Source organism: Syzygium oleosum, unplaced genomic scaffold (genome assembly GCF_021117445.2).
Source record: "Syzygium oleosum isolate NSW1041296 unplaced genomic scaffold, Sole_v2.1 Sole_v2.01, whole genome shotgun sequence".
Lineage (NCBI taxonomy): Eukaryota > Viridiplantae > Streptophyta > Magnoliopsida > Myrtales > Myrtaceae > Syzygium > Syzygium oleosum.
Genome location: NW_026607485.1, coordinates 34,560,134 through 34,584,051, shown reverse-complemented (window position 1 = coordinate 34,584,051; position 23,918 = coordinate 34,560,134). Strand labels below are relative to the sequence as shown.

At 36.8% G+C, this 23,918-nt stretch overlaps 1 protein-coding gene and 1 non-coding gene across 4 annotated transcripts; both read right to left on the bottom strand.

The window, feature by feature from the left end:
* Positions 1 to 4,566: 4,566 nt before the first annotated feature.
* On the bottom strand, positions 4,567 to 4,679 carry LOC115683401 (U5 spliceosomal RNA). Its single transcript, XR_004006005.1, has one exon. It is a non-coding gene; the product is annotated as a U5 spliceosomal RNA (small nuclear RNA).
* A 7,951-nt stretch (positions 4,680 to 12,630) lies between these two features.
* On the bottom strand, positions 12,631 to 19,575 carry LOC115682114 (F-box/kelch-repeat protein SKIP30). Of its 3 annotated transcripts, none has more exons than XM_030606259.2 (3): positions 19,425 to 19,575; positions 17,500 to 17,629; positions 12,631 to 13,987 (listed from the first exon to the last, which is right to left on the bottom strand). In XM_030606259.2, exon 3 carries the CDS (start codon positions 13,908 to 13,910, stop codon positions 12,873 to 12,875), a length of 1,038 nt encoding a protein of 345 aa, XP_030462119.1. In that variant the 5' UTR covers positions 13,911 to 13,987; positions 17,500 to 17,629; positions 19,425 to 19,575; the 3' UTR covers positions 12,631 to 12,872. The 3 variants fall into 3 exon arrangements, with proteins under 3 accessions (XP_030462119.1, XP_030462124.1, XP_056171476.1); XM_030606264.2 differs by having other exon boundaries at positions 17,504 to 17,629; XM_056315501.1 differs by lacking the exons at positions 17,500 to 17,629; positions 19,425 to 19,575 and adding an exon at positions 14,461 to 15,106.
* Positions 19,576 to 23,918: the final 4,343 nt, after the last annotated feature.

The following is a 23,918-nucleotide window of genomic DNA, read 5'->3' as shown; positions in this document are numbered from 1 at the left end:
ATTCGGTACAAAATAAAAGTGTGTGAACTAATTGAAACCGGACGAATATAGAAAATATTCCTTCTAATTTCCACCTTGATCTCCTCCCTGTGATCAACAAATTCATCATCCATCTTTCATGCAAATAGTAAAAGTGACTGGACCTCTACTATTTCATGAACTCTCGTCTCGTCATTTGTGTTGACACCTGATTTTTAACTCATTTTTTTTTTCATATTTTCAAAAGTCTCAAAATTAGGATTAGGAATCTTGGCCAAGCCTAGAAACCTATTTCTAAACCAAAAATGATTTTTTTAGCATTTTCCTGAATTTTTCTTTAATTTCTTTTAGTCAAAATGAGTGAGAAAATCAAGAAAAATAGCAAATGGAATCAGAAAATTCCATAAAAATAGTCATTAGTTTTATTTTAAATTCAATTTCACTAATGCATCATCAATTTTGGAAAATCTTAATCGGGCATGTGTTTTTCCCACAATTGGGCAAAATCAAACCCGAATTGAACAAAAAATGCAATTAGATCTTTTCTAGTCATTTTTAAGTCATAGTGTCTTCACAACAAATGATTCTGGGACCTTGAATTACATAATGATCGGTCCAATTGCACAATTTGTCATAAAAATAAAAAATCCCCAAAATTCAATTGAAAATTCGGAATTTTGAGCCCAAATTGGGAATTGTGCCCAATTCAAAATTGTCGAATCATGAGACCATCGTTGCTAGGGTTAATCAGTCATGGGTAATTCAAATTTGGCATCAATTTTGCTCAATCAGGTCATTTAGGTACTGGATTTAATAAAACCCTAGTGACCCGAATTTTGAAATTTGGGATTTTTGGTTTAATCGTGACAAAAATTAAGGAAAATCTCATGTTTTGATGCAAAATATGCCAAGGAATTCAATTTTGAGGTTGAATCTGAAAAATTGGGTCAAAATCAGGCTTAATTTGCGATTTTAGACCAACCCTGGTATGCCGGGTTGTCCGGGTCAACCCGACCCGACCTAGGTCGGTCTCCTTCCTTACCCAACTCACTTATAACACTCTAAACCTAGAAAAATATCTCCCGTCCCACGACTTCACCGGCCTTAATCCCATCACAAACATCTGTGAAATACCGATTTAACAGCTGGAGAATCTCCAGCTATCATCGGTTATTCATCATAACCGATTCGGAGGTCAGTTGTAACAAGAATTTGGTGGGAAATCGAGCTAGAAAAGGGGGAGAGAGTCATTATCCGTGCATAGAAGGTGCTCGAGGAAATTCCAGAGAGAGAGAGAGAGAGAGAGAACTAGAGAGAAGAGGAGAGAGATCGAGCAAGAGAGTGAGTTGAGACTTCCTGAGATCGAGCGATCGGCACTTTTCCGATCGGAAAAGCCCCGGCAAATCGATCCCGATGGTGAATCTCCTCGCCGGAAGACCTGCGACAAAGCTGACTGAGAGGCTCTGAAACTGAGCTTCGGCCAGGCAATCTGGGACTTTCTCGGTGATACGAAGAACACTACCTTGAAGAACAAACGTCGGGGAATCGTTCCAGAGCCTTCTTACCTCTCAGAATTTCAGATTTGACCTCCATTTAAGAAGGTAAAGTTCGTTTACAATCACGTTTTGACAAAAATCCAAAATATGTATTTGAGCTCAATCATGTTTGATCATACAATTTTCTTTGTGATTTTGAGTTTATAGATGTCTAAAACATGTTCCTGATCATGTTTTACATTGTTTGATTGCAACTTGGATAGGATTATGCATTTGACTAAGTCGGCCGTCCATGAAAACCTTCGCCGGAGCTTTCTAGACCTCGCCGGAGCGTTTCTGTGACCAATCATCGCTCAAGTTAGTGATTTCTAACTTTGATTCATGCTCTGATGATTGTTTTGAGCGATAGAAATGGCTAGGGCGCTAGATTTATTGGTCCGAACGGTAGAATCAGTTGTTAGAACTATTTTTAGTTAGGTGTTTTAGATCAGTTTTTCGCCGGCCGGCGATGGTCCGACGACGAACTAAGGAGGCTAGATAGTTGGAGGATGATATGGACTCAACATTATACCAATTGGAATGGTTAAAATCCCGCCGGAAGGTCGTCAGAGGTGACCTTGAATCGACGGCCTCGAGAACATTTGAACCAGAATCATGCACACCACATGTTCGAGGAAATGCCACAATGAAGAGAGAGAAAAACGGCACCGATTTGGTGTTGTGCCCGCCGTAGCGCCGACCGGCGCCAGCGAGGCCCAATTCAGCCAAGTCGAACCTGGTTAAACCGGGCCGGTCTGGTTCGCCATTTCGGCGGGAAAATTAAATAATAACAAAATCTAAAAAAATTCAAAAAATTCAATAAAAATAAGAAAAAATTGGAAAAATCAATAAAAAAATCATAAAAAAGTAAAAAAAAAAATTCAAAAAAAAATTTCTGAAAAATTTTAAAAGTTGGAAAATTTCAATAAAAATTCAAAAATTTTCATAAAATCCATAAAAATTCCGAAAAAAAATTCAGAAAATCTAAAAAATTTGGAAAATTCATAAAAATTTTCAGAAAATCATAAAAATCAATTCTCGGTTAATGGAATTCTCAAAAATTCAATTTCCGAAAAAAAAAAATCAAAAATACAAAATTTTAAAAAATTCACAGAATGGTTCAAAAACACTGTGGCCAACCTTGGAAAGTGAAATTTGAATTTTTGAAAGTGCCCAAGTGGCATTTTTAGAAAACCTCAAATTCAGGGGTTATAACCCCTAAAAAATCCTAAAACCCTAAAAAGACACAAATCATTGAATGAATAAGCCTTTAGGGCTTCATTAGGGTTTGGATGTTTTTGGGTGCATTTTCATTTTTAGAGATAATTTAGGATTGATTGATTTGATTGACATTGATTGCGCATTAATTCTTGATTGATTTTCCCGCAATTAGAATGGATAGGATTAGTGGGTAAGCCTCGAAAACTTGTATGACACGTTAGACATCGTATCGTTCTTAGGTACCGAAAGGGCGTTAGGGATCTCGATTTGAGATCTCGATTTGGGATCTCGATTTGGGATCATTAGTGTAACTAAGTCCCCGTACTTAGAATCTCTGGTTCGTAGAATCATGGTATTTCTCCCATACCCCGATTAGGTTTCTAGTCAACCTATCAATAATGATTAGTGGCGACTCCAAAATCGAAAACTTAGACTAAATAGGAAAATACCATCCATCGTCATGTGAGGTATGGTTTGGGAGAGACCCTTACACGGAAATACCTCCTTAGTGCGCAAACCCCAAAAATCCAAAAAAAAAAAAAAAAAAGCGCGGCGCGACAATCTGGCGTACTATTTATTCTTCAACAGACGGATCTTTACGAGACTTTAGCATCATGCATATAACAAGAAAGGTTTGTGACCAGAGCACATGCATTGAGAATTAGCAACATAACTTTTCTCAAAGAAAAGATGCTTGTTTTATCTTGAATCACGAAACATTTACTTGATTTAGTGCAGAAGTTGGAGAACAGAGTGAGGCACAACGTCACACATTGAAGTGGCAATATCACTATCAATGACCCGCTGTCAATGATTCCTCACTCTTTTGATGAGGAAACAATTTCGCCCGGTTTTCCATTCAGCTTCAAACCCTCTCTCTCTCTCTCTCTCTCTTCAAATGAATGCGAATTCACGTCAAAGATTACTTCTCTTTTTCTATGATAAAACCATGTAATTTATTTCATGAAAAATATGATCAAACTATGTGCAAAGTAATAGATGTCCTTTTGTATGTCAAGAAGAGAATTCCATAAAAAAAGTTATGAGCAAGAGTTGATAATTGCATTTTGTACAGAAATCGGAAAAAAAGTAAATATACATAATTAAAATAAGGTCAAATATATATAATATAAAATCGATTAGTGTCTCGTGGTTGTAATAATTACATGGCTTAATATTGTCAAACACACTGTTGAATGATCTAGGGACAACCTACCAGCAGAATTCCTTTAGAATATTGGTTGGTCTGATCTTGAAGAGCAAATCACATTTATTTAGAATAGAATTATATGATCAGGAGACATTATTATAAAGTAAAAACATGTGTATGACATAATCGCTTTCTAGTAAAATTCCGTACGGTCATAGTCTTAAACTTGACTACGCAACCGTTTATTTTAATAGTTTGTTTAGCACTCCCAATTTTCAATAACGGTCAAGATTAACATTGGAAACTACTCTTTAATATCTTTTGCAATGCCTCGTAAATTAAGAAAACACTTTTATTTCGGATATAAATTTCGAAAATGTGAGTTGTTAAATGGCGTAAAAACAATCCAAAATTGGGTGGAGTCAAAGAGAACCTTAAAGGAGTCATCCATTTCGCGGAAGGCCAGGCGGTTTCTCTTTTCTTCTCTTTCTATTGTCCCACGCTTTCTTAATTCAAACTCCTCGTGCTTACGAGCACGAGTTGATTAATTAAGTTAATCGCAAAAAATAATTTCTCTTCTGTTTTTTCACTAAATAATAATCAAGTGATATGAAGGCATTTGCTTGAATTAAGGTGGCGGTTGTGGATTACTAATATTCCTTAGAGGGTTGGATTTAGGCCTAATGCGATGAGTTTTTTTCACCAGATAGTCGGTTGCCACTATATGCAGCGAGCACACGGTATTCTTTAGTAAAAGGCGAAAGAATAGTTCGCTTTGTGCTCACTGCGTGGCTGTGTTAACATAGTATTAGTAATAATGGTGATTTATCATTACACGAGCAAATTATTTGGCGTCCATGCACGGTTACAATGAAGTTTGATGAGGAATTAATTTTCTTTTTCTGTGACCGTCTTTTATGCAGCCATATGATATAAATATAAATATATAAATATTTATTAAATACATAGATAACCTCATAAGAAAAGATTATACAGGCATATGCCTGTCCATTGAACTGGGCTCCTTTTTTCTTTTTTTAATTCAGGTGAGACATAAATATATATCAACTCTCATGTCACTCACAATCGTTACTCATCATACTTGAAGTAAATCGTAAAATTATGGATTATTAAATAATCGAAGGACGGTCGAATCTATTTCTTTCTATCATGCCTTCTTTCACTTTTCTTTTCTTTCCATTATTGTTGTTGCTTTGCAATGAATCGGATATATGTAACCACACTTGCGGTGGCATCTTCTACGGTGCATAAATGAAGGATTCTTTCTTCCATCACTACTTTTCTATTCGACTCCAACCATGCACAAAGTATATAATTTGTAATTAAATCATGTGAAGAGATCTAGTCCGTCCATTATTATTCTCTATTGAAGATAAATGTGATCACCGAGCATTTTCATTAAAGATGGGTCAAAACTTATCAATTCGTGTCAGTTTTGAGTTAAGTCGTGTAGAATTTGCATTTTTCTCTTAACAATTTCATATAGTATTAGAGTCGCTTTATCGTGTTGCGTTAAGAATTGCCATCTTTACTTGGGATGAGTTTACCAACAAGGAAAGAAAATATTCTGTGAATCCCCTTGAATATCTCGAAATGATTGACTTACTTTTAACTGGACTAATACATAGTATTAGAGTCGTATTAGAAATGTAAATGTAATCTAATACATGAAAGCTTGATTTTTATTTATGGCCAGGTATACATGAAAGCTTGATGACGACTCTGAAAACGGAAAATTGCAAGGAGAATCCTATGTTGGACCCAACCAAATTATGTAGATTGATATTTTCCAAGTTAACTTTTCGATACACCTATATATGTACATATATATGTGTGTATATATGTATATACCAAAAGTGCACCCTGTAAAGTCACCTAATCAATCAATTAATCATGTTTACACAATTGAATTGAGCAAACAATGTCGGCTTAAAAATGGTTGTTAGAGCAATTTCTAAAATACAGGAATTGTTCCCTGCAATTTTGTAGATTGATGTCTTCTACGTTAACTTTTGGACAAACAAATATTAAAAGTGCACCCAGTAAAGCCACCTAATTAATCAATTAATCATGTTTACACAATTGAATCGATCATACAATGTCGACTTGAAAATTGATGTTAGAGCAATTTCTCAAATACAGGAATTGTTTCAATTTTGTAAAAACAACAGGGATATTTGATTAGTTTATCTTTTTGGCAAAAAAAAAAAGAGTATTTCACAATAGAGATGGACAGGAAGATTGAAACTTTGGACAGCCGAAAAAGTAGTGATGTTGTCTATAGAAGATTCGGTGTGTATGATGAATAAATTATTTTAAAACCCATTTGGCTTTTGGTCTAATCCATGAAACCCTTTTGAGAGAGACAGAGAGAACATGACGCCAATTTTAAGAGACATCCAATCAACCAAAATTCTCAGCCCGATGCGTGCAATCCCACCACTAGAAGTAAGCATGACTCTAGGATAGAACCTAGAATTTGAGAACCTGACCGGTGATAGGTTCTACATTCCAAGGTATACAATGTAGATTTCATGTTCCAAAAATTGAGGAACCTGTTTCGACGAATAGGTTTTAGGTTTTAGGTTTTAGGTAGGTAGAATTTAGAACCTGGAACCTAAAACCTTAAACAAGTTTTTTACGTTTTTTTTCTTGGTCTATGTCTTTGCGTGATCCTGCGGTGTTCCACGACGTTAGATGATGAGTATATACTCTGAAATCACTAGTCTGAACTTTAATTTTATGACTTCTTAATGTTTCATATTTTTTATATCTCTAAATATAATTTGTGGTCAGTGGATCATAACAGCAAATAGTGGTCATTAAAAGTGATGATTCACTGCAATTGTTTAATTAATAATACAGGTGGAACCTGTGTAGACCTTGGAACCGACTTTGGAACCTGTGACGGAGTAGATTTCAGTTTCCAAGATATGTATGGTAGGTTTTAAGTTCTAAAAAATGATGAACTTGTTCCTATGGGTAGGTTCCAGGTTCTAAGTGGAACCTATACGGAACCTAGGGGTGTGCATGGTCCGGGTGGGCGGTTCCCACCCCGAAACCGTGGACCGCCCAGACCGGTTCCAAAAATTGGAACCGAGAACCGCTCCGTCGGTTCCATGGACCCGCCCGAGAACCGGATCTGCCGGGTCCGGTCCGGTTCTTGGGCGGGTCCATGGAACCGTCTCAACAAGTTTTCCTAGACAAATAACAGAAAAATCTGTGGACCAACATCGGATCAACAACAAAAGGAAAAGAACATAACTTTTTATACAATTCCTACACTATGATCGATTATATTAACCACGTCATTCATAAATCAAGTGGGTACCCATTAATTATTGGGAAAATGACCAAGGTATCCCAACTACACAAGAGCTTCAGACATGATAACAAATTTTGTTCTTTTTTTTATTTTTGGTCAGATTTTTTAATTAAAAATTAAAAAATAAAATATATTATTATTATATTACCGGTCCGGTCCGGGTGGGCGGTTCCACACCGGAACCGCCCAAACAGTACCGGTTCCAAAAATTGGAACCGGAACCGGATCGGTTCCCTTGGGAACCACCGGTTCGGTCCGGTTCGGGCGGTTCCGGGCGGTCTAGGGTCTCGGTTCTTTTGAACACCCCTAACTGGAACTGAAACTCACCCCTTACCCACCACTCCTCAATTTTCATGACCAAAATTCATGATCACATTGAACACAGCCTCCATATCATAAACTATATATGTATATAAATATATATATGTGTGTGTGTGTATATTTTTTTTTTCGAGAAAAATACCAAAAAAGTCTTAAACCTATTGCATTGGTGTCAATTCAGTCCTAAACCTTTCAATCGTGTCAATTTAATCCTAAACATTTTCATATTCTGCCAATTAAGTCCATCCAGTTGGAAATAACTGACGTGAACGCCCGATGTCCTACATGGTACCGCCGGCGTTGAGGTGGCGATTGAGTCTCACCAGTGGCCGATCTTGCCTAGTGACAGCGAGGTCGAGCCTTGCCAGGAGCAGGCGAGGCTTGCCCAGTTTTCTATATGTCTATCAGGCCTGCCTTGGCTCATATGACTCACTCTTCTTCTTTCCCAAAAATGGGAGTGAAGTATCATCGGACAAACCTCTTGATCATGATCATCTCTCGTTTCAAAAATTCAATTTCCACATGCGATCCCAAATCCACTGTCGTGTTTCCATGTCCAATTAATTCCTTGAATAATGGAAACATTCCTATAGATCATGAGCATGCAGCTGATCATGTGCATTCACTCAGCTCATGCATAGTAAAATTGTCCATTGACCATGGAAGAACCAAAAGGTCTACTCTATTTAATTGTGCAAGAGAGGATGGTTATCATCAAGCTGTTGGAACGGGGATCGCGGAACGGGAGTCGAGGGATGTAGATATTGAATTTTTATGTGGTCCGGTTTGCTCGACGTGACCAATATCCACGGGCAAAGGAGGAGCAGGAAGTCACTAGTCAAAATTCTAGTACGTAAAGGCTTCTAAATAATATTCGGGTATGAAGATTTGGTAATAAGGGGGTGAGGTGTGTTTTGATGTTTATTAAAAAAGAAAACCAATAATGCAGGTAATGGTTCTGTGAACGGGGGACCAAGGCAAAATCTCTTCAGTGTTCCCGCTACCCTATGGAGGACGAAGGCCCCCATCCAAAAAAGGAACTGAAACCCAAACCAATCCGAATCAAATTAGGTTTTCAGTTTGGGTCGTATTTGGTTCTGGTCTTGGTTTGAGTTGAAGCAAATGCACATCCCTAATGGACCAGTTTAACCCGAACCGAACTGTTGACACCCTTGGGTGCCACATGGCTCATGTTCGACCAATTAGCATTAATTTATTGATCAGCCATCCCCACATTTATATAACTTAATAAACTTAAATTTGAAAATGGATAAAACGGAAATATCTTCAAAGATACTCTTAAATGTAATTGACCTATAAAATTGATGAAGATGAAAATAAAATATCTTGAATTTGAATATCATTCTCCTTTGCAAACATATATCTCGTTCAACTTATCTCCGTGATTTTAAATCTCAACAAAGTAAATAATGATAAGGTATCTTTAAATATATAATTTGAGTGCGTTTGTTTCACAAAAAACTCAATATTTGAAAAATATTTGGCAAAAAATGATTGGTTATATCACTCACAAAATAAATAAATGAAAATATTTTCATCATCCACAGAGATAGTTAGGTATAAATTAATGTTAACCATGAAAATATTTTTCATCGATTAATTTTTCTAAGCGATATATAGCTAACTCACCCTTTATGTATTTAATTTTGAAATTAAGTTAGAAGAGAAATGTATCTTACTGGGAAAAGGATATTACAATTATCATAACTTTCGATGGTGTTTACTTGAGTGTCATAACTTTTTTTTCGATCATTGAGTGTCATATAACTTTTTCGATCGATCACCAAAGTCCTATAACTTTTTAAAACTATTTACTACAAGTGTTATATCACATCGGATTTTGTGCACCTAGGTGAACGTTTTAAAAAAGTTATGGCACTCAAGTAATCGGATGAAAGTTGTAGCACTTAAGTGAACGTTTTTTTAGAAGTCACAGTACTCAAGTGGTAAAAAAAAAGTTACGACACTCAAGTGAACACCATACAAAAGTTATAACACTTGTGATGTCCTTATCCCTATCTTACTACATGAATTGTACTCAAGATCTTAAGCATAGTTTTTGTTAACTATGTGAATAAATGTACTGTTTACCATTCAATAAAATAAAATTAGATAATTTGAACAAAAATTTATTCTATTACATGAACAAATATCACTTTATATTCCCTATGTTTAAAGGTTACAATAAAAGAATAAAAACTGCAACATAGAAACATCTATGCTACATATCGTTAGCATTTGTTTTCTTCTATTTAACATGCATTTATTTTAGATATATCTTATTTCATACCATTTTAAGAAAATATATTTGGATAAAATGAAAATAAAAATGAAAAAATATTTTTTTTCCAAAATCCATTTAATTTGACATTGAGATTTTTTTAGAAAAAACAAATAAGAGATAAGTCCATGAGTTTTAATTTGTCAGTTTATATTCGAGACTATCAATCAATTACATAGATTAAATTGGCATTTATCCAAGTTAAATTTAAAATAGATTAATATTTCATTGAGTTCAAAAGTATGAATGCCTCACGTACAAGGATCCCCATGGCTCATTCAATTAATTCGATATCCCTGGTACATAGAAAGATTGCAAAATTTTTGTTTCTTGAAGACTCATTCTTTCTCAAGACAAGTGCACTAGAAGTCTTAAAACTTATTATAAAAGTACAATTTAGTTCTAAAATTTTCAAAAAGTGTAATTAAATACTAAAACTTATAAAATTTGTACAAATAAATGTTCCATTAATTCCATCAAATTTGATTAACAGAATATGCTGACATGGCTTTCTTTTATTATTATTTTCAATATTCTATGAGGCACTAACATGACTAAAACAAGGTTGTTTTGGTCCAAATATGATTTTTTAATACAAATTTTTATTTAAGTTATATTAAAAAATAAGCAAACTTTAAAAAAATACAAAAAAGGAAAAAACAAAAAGGCTAAAATAAACAACGGCGATGGCCGCCGTCATTACCCCACCATCGCCGGGAAGGGTCGGCAACCCTCATTGACCGCAGGCGAGCCATCACCTCACCATTGCCGGCCCTTCCTGGCCGCCAAGCCCTCGCCTACATCTTCCTCTTTTTTATTTTTATTTTTTTGTATTTTTAAAGTTTGCTTATTTTTTAATATAACTAAAATCAAATTTGTAGCAAAAAGTCTGATTTGAACCAAAACAACGTCGTTTAGCTTTATGTTTCATATTTTAGCCACATCATCGCCACGTAGGAAAGAGAAAATAATAATAAAAAAAAGCCATATCAGCATTTTCTGTTAGCCAAATTGGATGGAGTTAATTGATGACTTATTGAATCAATTTGATAAATTTTACGACTTAATTGCACTTTTTGAAAATTTTAAGACTCAACTACACTTTCATGACATGTTTTAGGACTTCGAGTACTCTTATCCATTTTTTCTCATGAATGGAAGACTCTATAGGTTGAAGTCATCAGACTTCAACTAATATCAAACCATCAAGGCCTTCGAGTCCGGCTTGTGAAGAGGATCCGAAATTCGTGATGTTTTGTTTTTAAATTAAGCCATCAAGGCTCTCGAATCGTCTTCAAAAGAATAAAGAATAATTGAGTGTTCGCAATTCGATATTGTAAGCAAAGTTTCTACACTATTTGTTGTACTCTAATTTAAGCAAAAGGGTTAATACCACGAAAAACTCCAAACTGGTACACTTATGACAAATTTACCCCAAACTAATTTTTTGACCACCAAAAACCCAAATTAGTACATCTGTAACAATCTTACCTTCCATTAGTTTCCATTTAATTTTACTGCTAAATTTCCAAGTTGGATAACACATGGCAGTTGACGTGTGTACCGATTTGGGGTTTTACCCTCCGTTTGTCACAGGTGTACCAGTTTGTAATTTTTTGTGGTATTAATCCAATTTAACGGAGGGTAAATTTGTCACAAATGTACCATTTTGAGGTTTTTGATGGTCAAAAAATTAGTTTGGGGCAAATTTGTCACATGTGTACTAGTTTAGAGTTTTTCGTGTTATTAACCATAATCAAAATAACAATTAAGCATAATTTTTTATGGTCATGTCTTTTATTTCAATGTTCCTGATACGTTTAAAATAAACTTGAGATGAATTTAAAATAATGAATAATAAAGGAGTATAGCATATTTAAAATGAGGTCCACTTAATTTGAACAAGAATAAAAATCAAATAATTCTAGCTATTTTAAATATTCCAATATACATAGGAATGATTTATTTATGTTCAGTTATTGACTCTTCTTTTTTTGACATCTACTCAACGTAAATGATCGATTCACCTCAAATATGGATAAAGAAAGATAATGCTGAGTTTTAACTTGGTCATTAAAAAATTCAACTAAACTTTCTTCTAGAAAATATGGCACCGGATAAAGGGCAAAAAAAATTATTTATTCAAACTCACCACATAACGAAGTAACCTTTCCTCGCTCAAATGAAATAATAATCCAAGAAACACAAGGGGGTTCGTCCTCCTTTAGTTCAAACCACCACAATTACGGATTCGCAAGGGGGCCACCTCAAAGAGAACAAATCCGTGTAATCACACACTGTATAGGGAACATGGGAGGTTGCTACTCTCGATAAAGATATATCGAGTGTTCAAAGAACCCCAAACACCCTATAGATAATAACGAAAGTTTCAACAAAACGTGTGTGGCGAACGTCTTGAAATATTAATTCTCCCCTCAAACCAGTACAAGCATTCAATCATGCAACACATTTCCCTTGTCGAGCTTTCTTCACAGCACAATGTCGTTTCACAAACGATATCCACACGCTGATACGCTGACCGCTGAGAGACAAAACTACCAGTAGTGTCCTCTGGTGCAGTTGCCTAAGTTAATTTCTCTCGAGTCTTATGAAAAACCTATAATCTCGTATCGTCTATCGCCTATCTAAATCTTCCGACTCCTAGTAATTGCACCAGTGGCTTCACCGGCACAATAACACACCTGAAGGTTTATGCCCTGATCAGCCAAAACATGCGAAGAAACGAGTTTACATCACAAGGGTCAAGATCCAAGAGTGACCAAATTTTTGCCTGCTTCACTGGTATTCAAATTTGTATCAGTCAACAGCATACTCCAGCTTTTCAACAGATGAAACAACATAGGCGACCCAAAAAATTTTACGGTTCACAAACACATGAAGAGACGGCAAAAGGACACTCTTGTGTTCAATGAGAAACCAAACGCTACAACCACAAGAGTACTACCATCTCACATTGCATCCATCTGAAAAAGGAAAAAAAAATATTACAACCTTCACCTAAACTCTCAACAGCGCACACCCGAGAATAGTACCACGACACCGAGTCATCGGAGCCCCCTGTCGCCAAGTCGGCCTCTCGCTCCCAATTGTAAGAACATCCACTTCGGAAAGTGGTTTAATGTCCCAATTCCATCTATCGGGACCAATAACCCCTCCGATCACATAAATTTCATCCCTCAACCCAAACATGGCAAACCCAATTCTCCTTCGGAACTCATGGGCCGAGACTATGAGCTTCTTCTCTTTCCCGTCTAGCTTAAAAATGACCCAATGGCTCATAACGTAGGGTGAACCCTGAACTAATGCCATTGGACCTTGGAGCCAACCGTAATCCTTTACGGTCCATGCCAAAGCCACATGGTCCAAGACTTGCACAGTGGATAGCCCCTTATGCAGTACATGCACTTTTCCCTCAATCACCATACCTGAGCACGCTGAATTATGGGTACGGTGGAGGTCGGGTATCTGGACCCACATGTCTTTATCAGGATCGTACATCTCAGCTTGGGAAATTGATTTCCGACAGCTGGTAAATCCACCCGCAACAACAATTTTTCCATTCAAAGCACAACACGCAAACATGGCACGAGGTACGAGCATGGAAGCATGTGAAGCCCACTGCCTTGTAACTGGATCATACGACCACACTTCGTTGGTGGCAAAGCTTCCATCTTGGTCACCAGTCAGTGGATCAACTGCATCACTGCCACCACCAAGCACAAATAATTTCCCAGCAGTGGAGACTGCGCCAAAATGGGATAGGTGCCTGATTTTTGATGGAAGAACGGGAAGAGTAATCCAAAGGTCTCGGAGAGGGTCATAGAGTTGCCACAAATTCTCTGGGTCAAAAGCACATACACACAATAAGTCTTCTGAAGAGCCAACTTCTTGCCGGGCCTTGAAAAGTTCAGCACTGTGTATGGCAGCTTTCCAAGACCGAGAAACAAGTTCCAGCTTTGGGTGAAGGTAAAAAGGAACGCGCGCAAGGCACCTCAGTGCAACAGCGTCTGGAAGGCCTTCAATCAGTCCAGACATAATATACAATGTTTCATCCGTCACTGGTTCTTCTACTCCCCAGATTTGTCGCAAGATTGGAGGAACTTCCAAGTGATCTATCAGAAAGTATGACACTGACCAATCAGCTAACATAATCAAAGTCCAAGTGAGTAAAAATATACAGATGCATCCATGTATTGACTAAATCACAGCTATTTGTACAGATAATTGTTGAACATCACTTCAAAAGATTCTGGCAACCGGAAGGGTTCTTATTCTTCAACAAAGTTACTAATACCAAACGTGCAATGAAAGGATAAACTATGCCAATGACAAAATCACGGGTTCATTATCTACCAGCAAATTGCTGAACAGGGAGTAAAATTACAGAAAATTCTTTCTGAGTAATTATATTCGGATCACCAAGCAGCTATTTAATTTGGCAATTCAGTTTCTCATCTAGCATATATGGAACTTACTCATGAATAAGAAAGAAAATATCACCTTAAAAGTAACAATCAACCTAATTTAATGCATAGCTAAATAGAAACTACTAAGCAATCAATATTGGAAAATAAAGATATTGAACTTTTTTAAGTAGCTGAGACAGCTGGGTATCTTTATCTGGTGGGGTCCATATGCATCTGAAATGGCCTAGCCCACTAGTGGCCCAGTCTCAGGAATGAGCACGGATGGCAGGGCCATGATCAAGTGCCAATCACCCAATTAGTCTATTTTGTACAAAATAAGAGGAATAACAGCCCTTTTCCCTCCAAGTCCGTATTTTCCCAGATGTAGAAGAATGGCTACATGTGAGCTACCAAGGAAAGTATTTGAACAGATGTAGCTATCTTCTAGTGTAAGTGATGGACGTCTTCCAAAACCATACAACAGAGAGAATAAAAGCATTCTTCCTAAATCATTACTTTATACAAAATCAAGCGCTCACTGAAAGAAATCCCACGTCATAAATACACGATTCTCCTGTTCTTCTCAAGAATCCTATTTAACGTTCAATATCACTAAATTAAACATATATCCAGAGATTCCGATATGTAGTACTATAACTACTGCTTTGCTATAGCTTCAATGCCTTTTTTGACACTTCCATGAATTATCCAAACATTACAGGCATCATAATTACTTGTACGAACTTAAAACTGAAAGAAAACAAAAGTACAAAGAATTTACTGAGTATTTATGCTTTGTTTGTGAAACAAGAAATTCAAGCCGGTATAGTAAACTGTTTCAACAACTCTTTCTGAAACAGATTTTACACGAACACCTTGTTTTGAGATCACCGAAATGATGTCTCAATTATTAAGCTGTTTCCATGAACGCTGGACAAAACATATATCAAGTTTATTACTAGAATCACTTCAGCCAAAAAGAAAGAGCACAAATCACAGGGCACCAGATGCACCATGCACTAAATATAACCTGAAAAACTTTTTTTTTTCACTCTCATAAATATACTACTCAGACCCATTTTAAACAATACTACACTCACTCTCCAAAACAATTGATAATCAGAAGGAACATAAAAAGAAATGATGTCTTTGGTGGTCTCTCAGTGGTATGTATGTAGTTTGGCTGGCCCAAAGTCTGAGAACAATGTTTTATAATGACGACACCACAAGGACATCATTATTCTTCATTAGCAAATGATTAAGAATTTGACAAAGGAGATGCTGTTCAAGAATTTCAAAAAAGAAGCATGTGAGAAAATTAATTTATAGAATCTGCTAATTTTGCAAGAGTATACTGTATCTTCATGCTATGATGAAAAAGGAACCAATATGCTGAATAAAATTAGAAGCAAAACCAATATGTGGAACTTATAGACCAGTTATAGTGCAAAAGAAATACTTCTCTCATACATATTCAAGCTGGCAACTTATAACTGCCTCCCAGAATGGCATATAAAATACAGCGAGACAAATCACTCGCTATCTGATGAATGCATGAGAAGATGATGATATTAAATCTATCAAGTCTGATAAGGAAGTTTCCTAATTTCTCTTCTCTGATTAATGAATTGGGATCAGCTGCTGTCATAAGAGTGAAAACCAAAAGTCCATATCTTGCAGAGAGAAAAACACCTTATATTACAAACCCACAAATTAAACCATAGTGATTCACATGCTTTAGATCATAAATTACAATTATACTCCTTCTGACATGCATGTGGGAGGTTCAGTCATTAAGTATGCCCATCAAAAGACTTGGACACCTATCATGTTTCTCATGCAGATACTGAATGGCATTTTTTCATTCCCAGTATTGTTTACATTCTAAATCCAGGGAACAAACATTAACCAGGTAGATGTATCATCTGCTACTTAATAAGTAGGGCTGAAATGATAGTATAGCATAAGAAGCATTAACTTTGGAAACCTTAGATAACAAACAGCTCCTTAAATATTCCATCGCTGGAAATGTAGCCAAAATTGATCCAAAAGTTTATGATTAGAGCATCTTCTAATTACACAAACAAGTAATATCATTCAGAGGAACTCTAAGCAAGTTCTATGCTGAATAGGAAGTTGGCAATCAATAATAGAACTCAAACTAAGATGGAAGAGCCACTTGCTGCTACATCAATTTCAAGGACATCAAATCTGCTTTAAATGAGAGAAGGAAGGTCAACTTCATCAGACAAAGGTACAATACATTCAGCAAACATCAACTCCCTAATTTTATCATGAGGCAGGATCTGGTAAGAAGGAAAGAGGCAAAGAACAAAGTGAATAATCATCCTTAATCAGGAGCAAGCACTGCACTTAAGATCAATATTAGTAGCTATTTGACACAGCACATTGGTTTATGCTGTCTAACTGCATCACCACGTGCGTACCCATCTCATTGTCCAATTGCATAGCATATCAAAAGACCTTAACCGTCAAAAACTACCGGAGAAGTAATGTGTAAACTTCCTCCGACAGCAAAATCCAGATTCAATTGAAAAGTGTGATGGAATGTCAAATGCCCAAAAAAAAAAAGTGAAGCAAAGATAAGAAGAAATTGAGCATACAGAGAAGTCAGAACATCTAATTTCCTAAAATTATATCCGAGCACCAACATGCACAACACTAATCCTCAGACCGGATATTATTGTCGACAAACTTTACTTGTTTTTACCAGAGAAGATGTGTATCAATTTCAAAATCACCCATGACAAATGGGATACGTAGTCGCACAGATAGAAGAAAAGAAAGAAGAAAGATCAAGTACAATACAATAATTACATAAACTGGACATGAAGGCACCTAAATATACATGAAACTGTTAATTGGCTTAACATTTTGAGAAAAGTAATAGGCATTCTTACGCATCACGGCACAAATTCATTTTAAACAACCAGCAAGGTATGTAATACCAAAAGATGAAATGCCACTACAATATAACTTGGAAAGATGCCTAGCTTATGCAGTCTTAGAAACTTCAGCAATTATTATTGTCAATTAAATTTCACTCCAAAAATTATGTTCAGCCACACAATCACCTAGCACTCAAAAATTTTTACTGATGAGATACTACTCCATTGCATAGCTTGGAAAGGTATTTCTAGGACATGAAACACAATATCATGTAACAAGAAGTTCTCTCCCAAAGCGAAGTAATTTACCAACTTTAATTTGTCAGTCTGATTGCCTTCACAACTTGCGTGGCTAATCTTCAGGAAACTGCCTTGCTTCTGACAAGTAATAGTTCTTCACCGTCTTTATTTTTCCAATACCTAAAGGCACTTCCTTTCACTGTTTATAAAAGACAACGCGAATCAAACAAAACTGGCCATTAGAGAGCTGTGGAAAAAAACAACTCAATATAAAAGGATAATGACTGTGCTGTAGCAGTCATCAGAAATCATAGTCACATTCAGATTTAAATATTGTTGGAAGTAATTATAAGGTCCAGATGCAAGGTTATTATAACAGTGGACAAACAAAAAGCTCTGCCAGCCTCTATATTATAGTGGGGACAACAACCATGACCTAGCTTCGGCAACTTGTATCCACTACAGAGAGTCATAATTCTTGTAAGCTATATCACAGTGGTTGTTGATTGCAAAATTTTCACAGGTAAACGTGATAATGGGTGAATCAATGAAAATTTAACCTTGATGCAGTATTTCCAGCAATTACTGCCCTCAAACACTTTCTTCCGCATTCAAAATTCTTATAGATTTTTTTTACAATTTGGAAGTCTGACAACAAAGTCTCAAACTTGATTTGAGTAGCAGATGAGTCCTTCACAGATATAGACACCAGACTCTATCCAAATGCAAATATACGAAGGTTTTAATCCTAGAATACCGCTAACCAGCAACACAGTTTGGTAGCCTCTGGAAGAACTAAAGGTTTTGGCTACTTTAATCAATATACAAGAGCCCCCATCACCATTTAAGCAATGTTGGATCTAGACAAGCTCCATGGTCGCATTAAACTAACCCATGCACAAGGAGGTTCAACCTACATCTCAAGGAAGAAAACTAGATCTGGGAAACAATCTCACCCAATCAACAATCTCCAACTCCCAATGAGGATTTCCCGCTTCACTATATAAGCCAATTCTACAGATATAAATTGCAAAGAGCCTAATATACCACAGTATTGCAAAAGTCCGACCAGCAATATATATTTCATTTATTAGCAGAAACTTTCTGTTAGAAAGGCTTAACGTCTTCATGTCTGCGCCATGGGTGACGCCATGTAATGTCACATGAGAATTGGTATAGATGTGTAAATTCTCTATGATTTGAAACGGCTTAATCAACTTCAAGGCAACCTAACAGAAGGTTTCTCTATTTCACCCTCACGAATTAGACAACCAAACAGCTCAAGATGGGCACTCATGCTTTCGGCAAAAAATTTCACATGCAGTGCCCTCCATCAGAGTTCAATAAAAAAAAAAGAAATCAGCAAAAGGTAAACAAGGGAACCCCAATGCTCACTTCAGATGACTCTCATAAACAAGCATCCCAATCCAGGTGGGGCTAGTTCAATCAATTCTAGTTCAACAATAACAGCGGCGAGATCGATTCAGTGTTAAAATCATCCAAGTGTCATTCTTTCCCACAATTCCATCAGCACCCTCCGATTCCTAACTCATGCACAACCATAATTTGGACCTCGCACCTCAGAGAACAACCGGTACACAGCCAACGATGCCGAGAACCAACGATGCTCATCACCACTAAGGAGGACAATAAAAAAATGCGCCCTGAAACCTAACCACCGATCGGAACTCACTAATTCCACCCCAAACCCACCGATCAATCCAATCCAATCCAATTCACCCCGCAACTCACGCGACGAACAGGGCAAACGGGAAATTAAGAAACCACCCCGACGCCACAATCAAAACCCTCGATAAGTGACCGGGTGGGAAAGCAACCGCCGAAGCATTCAGCAGATAAACACCCGAGACAGCACGCAAGAAATGGCCCAATACCCTCCAGCGAAAAACCCAATTCGACCCACTTCGCGCAAACGCAGAGAGAGAGAAAGAAAGAGAGACAGGGAGGGAGGGAGGGGGGGGGGCGGCGGTCACCTGAAACCGGAGACCGGCGACGGCGGAGGACGAGATTCGGGAGCCCCCGAGCAGCCGAACGGCGGAGCCCCGCCTGCGCGCGCGCGAGAGAGAGAGAGAGAGAGAGAGAGAGAGGGTTAACGTGGAGCGAGGGAAGGGAGAGGGAACGGAAGGGGGGCGTCGTCAAGGAAAGAACCAAGAAGTCCGATGTTGTCTGTCTCGTCTCGCGGAATCGTCAGAACTGCGCGACAACGAACGATTTCCCGGGGGTCGTGTTGGGGTGGGGGTTTGGGGCGGGGGGGATCGGATCGCTACGCCATGTTCGGGTCGTGTCGTATCCGAGCCACGCACGAAACCTCCCTCCGTCCCGTGCTCACACGCAACCCGATCCAGCTCGCTCGGTTCTGGAAGGCCGAAAGGGAATAATAAGCCGTCCGGGATATTCCCCTGCCGCCCCCCTTCTTCCGTTTGTTGGAAAAGTAAACAGCAAGCGGCAAAGAAACCAAAGCCCAAACGACTCGAAAAAGAAAGAAGGGGGAGGAGATCAAACGTTTTCTCTCATTTTTATTTCATTTTCATTTTATTGCATGTCGTCTACTTCCGGGCTCCGACGCCGAGCATCGCGGTTCCGGCGAGTGCGAGCTCCCGCCGTTTTCTTTTCTGTCGTGAAGCCGCTCGATTGGAGAAAAGATAATGGCGTGCTCGCTCCCTTTGGGAAAAAAGAGCCCTCGTGATTAGCCCGTTCGAATAAAGTAATCGGCGAACGGACGGCGGATCGGCAATGGTGTGGGATAGGGGGTCGGTGACCCTATCTGGGCCTCGTGGTGAAGTTTCCCTCTATTTGGAAAACAATGATTTATCGATATAGAATTCGCTGGAACATTTTGCTGGGGGTCTTTATTTGAACATAGAAGTTTTACTAAAAAGGCATCCTCGAGAATGAAATGGTTTAGGGGAATTATTAAGGGAAAAAGCCTCCAAAAACTTCAAACTAATCTTATTATGACATATTTATCCTAAAAAAAATTTTGTGACACCAAAAATCCAAAACATTGTACCGGTATGATACATTTATCCTACATCAATATTCTGTCAATGAGCACCCTTTAAAAATCGGCCTTTATGAACTGCGGAAGGAATACTGTGTTGACAATGGACCGTATGTGGATTAAGTGAAACAAAAACAAAGTTGTTTGGCTGAAAAATCATTTAACTGAACCTTGATGGAGGATAAATGTGTCACGTAGGTACAAATTTGGGATTTTGATGTCACCAGAAAAGTTTAAGGTAAATGTGTCACAATAGGTATAGTTTAGGTTTTTTATGTCGTAAAAGAAAAGTTTAGGATAAATGTGTCACAGTGGACATAATTTTGAAATTTTTATGATTTTTTCCCTTTCAATAAAATGTAAGGTAAAATCTAACCAAGTAATACCATGGAATAAAGCTTGATCCTATTCATGGGGATTTCGTGAATATTTCATTCCAAACATAGAAAGTTTGAAACGATCGGAGCGTTTTTGGAGATTGGATGCAGTTGCTAATTCGTGACCTGACATATACCAAATGAAAACCCTATTCTCAATTTTTACAAGAACTTTTACGATAGCCTTTCGTTTGCTTTAATGCTGTTCCTAAACTTAAATTAATGGAAGATCAACATTGAATATTTTCATATAGTCGAGAGATTAAATTAAATTTGAATAAAAAAATTCAGGGATCACATTAAACAAATTAAAAGTTCAGAGACGATGTTGCAGATTGAGCTAGTTTATGGATCATATTGAACAAATTTAAAGTTCAAAGGACCACATTGTATATTAGGTAAAATTCATGGACCTTTTATGTCAGTCTCCCAAAAAGATAATGACGCGCTCCCTCTGTATGGAAAGAGAGCTATGGCGATTAATCTAAATAAAGTAGTGGCGGCTCTGAATTAAAAAGTTAGTTTGCGAGGTTGATGCTGGCTATTGGATGAACGGCAAATTGGCAATGGCACGAGATGATGGATCAGTGCCCCTATCTCGGCCCCCGTGCATGGCACGAGGTAAAGTTTCCCTCTTCTGGAAAGGGATAATGACACAAAAAGTCCATAAACTTTGATCAAATATACAATTTGATCCCTAAACTTTTAATTTATTCAATATAGTCCATGAACTTTAGCCTAATGTTCAATATGGTCCCTGAACTTTTAATATGATCAATGTCATTCCTGAACTTTTGGTACATGTTCGATTCAGTCTCCAAACTATACGAAAATGTTTAATGTAGTCCCTGAACTTGAATTAATGGAAAGGACTGTATCGAACATTTTCACATAATTTAGGGACTGAATTGAACATGTATCAAAAGTTCAGGGATGATATTGAACAAATTAAAAGTTCAGAAATCACATTGCATATTGGGTTAAAGTTCATGGACTACATTGAACAAATGAAAAGTTCATATACCAAATTGCACATTGGGCCAAAGTTCATGGACCATTTGTGTCATTTTCCCTTCTGGAAAAGGATAATTTATCAATATAAGATTCGCCGAAACATTTTGCTAGGAGTCTTTATTTGAATATAGAAGTTTTACTCAAAAGGCATCCTCGAATATGAAATGGTTTAGCGGTATTAATAAAATGTAACGTAAAATCTAACGAAGTAATACTATGAAATAAATTTCGATCCTATTAAGGGGAATCCGTAAATATTTCATTCCAAAAAGAGGAAGTTTAAAACAATCGGAATGTTTGTGGAAACCGGATGGGATGGCCAATTCATGACCTGACATTAGTCATGGCCACGGGCCGGTTTTGGCTCAGAACCGGCCCGGTGAATATTTTAAAAAAAAATCATTATTTAATTTTTTTTTATAAAACAAATTGAACTCTAATTGCCATGCATTGTAAGTGCATTGATCTCCAATTATAATGCTTGGCTTGAGTGTATTGAGCTCTAATTACAAAGCTTGGCTTGGGTTTTATAAACAACTCCTTTGATGGTCTCTTCATTCCCAATCGATGTAGGACTCTCGGCTTTCATATTTTTATAATTCATTATTTTTTTATTTCATAATTTATTTTTAAAATTTTTAAATTACGAACCGGAACCGGCTGGTTCCGAACCGTGGCCATGACTACCTGACATATACCAAATGAAAACCTTATTTTTATAAGAATTTTTATAAAAGCCTTTCATTTGTTTTTCTTTTATGGAAATTTTATTTTCTCAGAATGTATCCTAACTTTTTTTGGCTAATTCTTCCAATGATCGATTATTTTGAACATGAAAGTTTAGTTCAGAGAACATTTTAAAAAGATAAATAATTTTGCTATTTAGTTTTTCCGTTCAATTATGACTTTCATATTTTCCTCCGGCGCTCCCATTCTTTTCATGATTTTATCACCTTATTTGTGGCTACCTATTATTTTTTGTACAAAAACTTAATTCTATAATAGATCATGTCCGGTTCCTTCGGAGGATGGATCTATAAGAATTCGCCTATCCCAATAAGAAAAAAACCTGACTTAAATGATCATGTATTAAGAGCTAAATTGGCTAAAGGGATGTATTCGTTCTGTAGCGGATCTCTTACAAAATCAATTTGGATTGGCGCTGGTTCGTTTATAAAATGTGATTAGAGGAACTAAATGTGGAGCAATTTGGCATAAATTAATATTGACTCCTCAAAATTTGATGAATTATACCATTTGATCCCTTTATCAACCAAAAAAAGGAAATTTTAGTAAATAACCAAATATAACACTTGAGCTAAGGGTCAAAGTTGGTAATTTTTCTTACATCTCCTCCTCCGGGCCCAGGTATCATATATGCCTCCAAATAAAAAGCCTTGAAACTATAAAAAAAAATGTATTGTAAAGTTAAAATATAATAATGAATAACGTTGCCTTTCATAATAGATATTTAGGTTAATACCACGAAAAACCTCAAATTAGTACACCTAAGATAAATTTATCCAAAATTAATTTTTTGACATCCAAAAATCCCAAACTGGTACACTTGTGACAAATTTATCAAAACTAATTTTTTTGACTACCAAAAACCCTAAACCAGTACATTTGTGATAAATTTATCCTCAATTAGTTTCCGTTAAATTGGATTAATACGAAAAAAATCACAAACTGATACACCGGTGACAGTTGGAGGGTAAAACCCAAAACTAATACATTCGTCAACTGCCGCGTATCATTTAACAAAGCAATTTAACTGTAAAATTTAACGAAAACTAACGAAGGGTAAAATTGTCACATGTGTACCAGTTTGATGTTTTTCGTGGTATTAACCCTATATATTTCACACTTTTTACTTGCTTTAACCTATACTTAGTATTCACATTTTGATGGACTAATATCACGAAAAATCCCAAACTGATACACTTATGACAAATTTATCCAAAACTAATTTTTTGACCACGGAAAACCTCGAACTGGTATACTTGTGACAAATTTACTCTAAACTAATTTTTTGACCACTAGAAAACCCCAAACTGATACATTTGTGACAAATT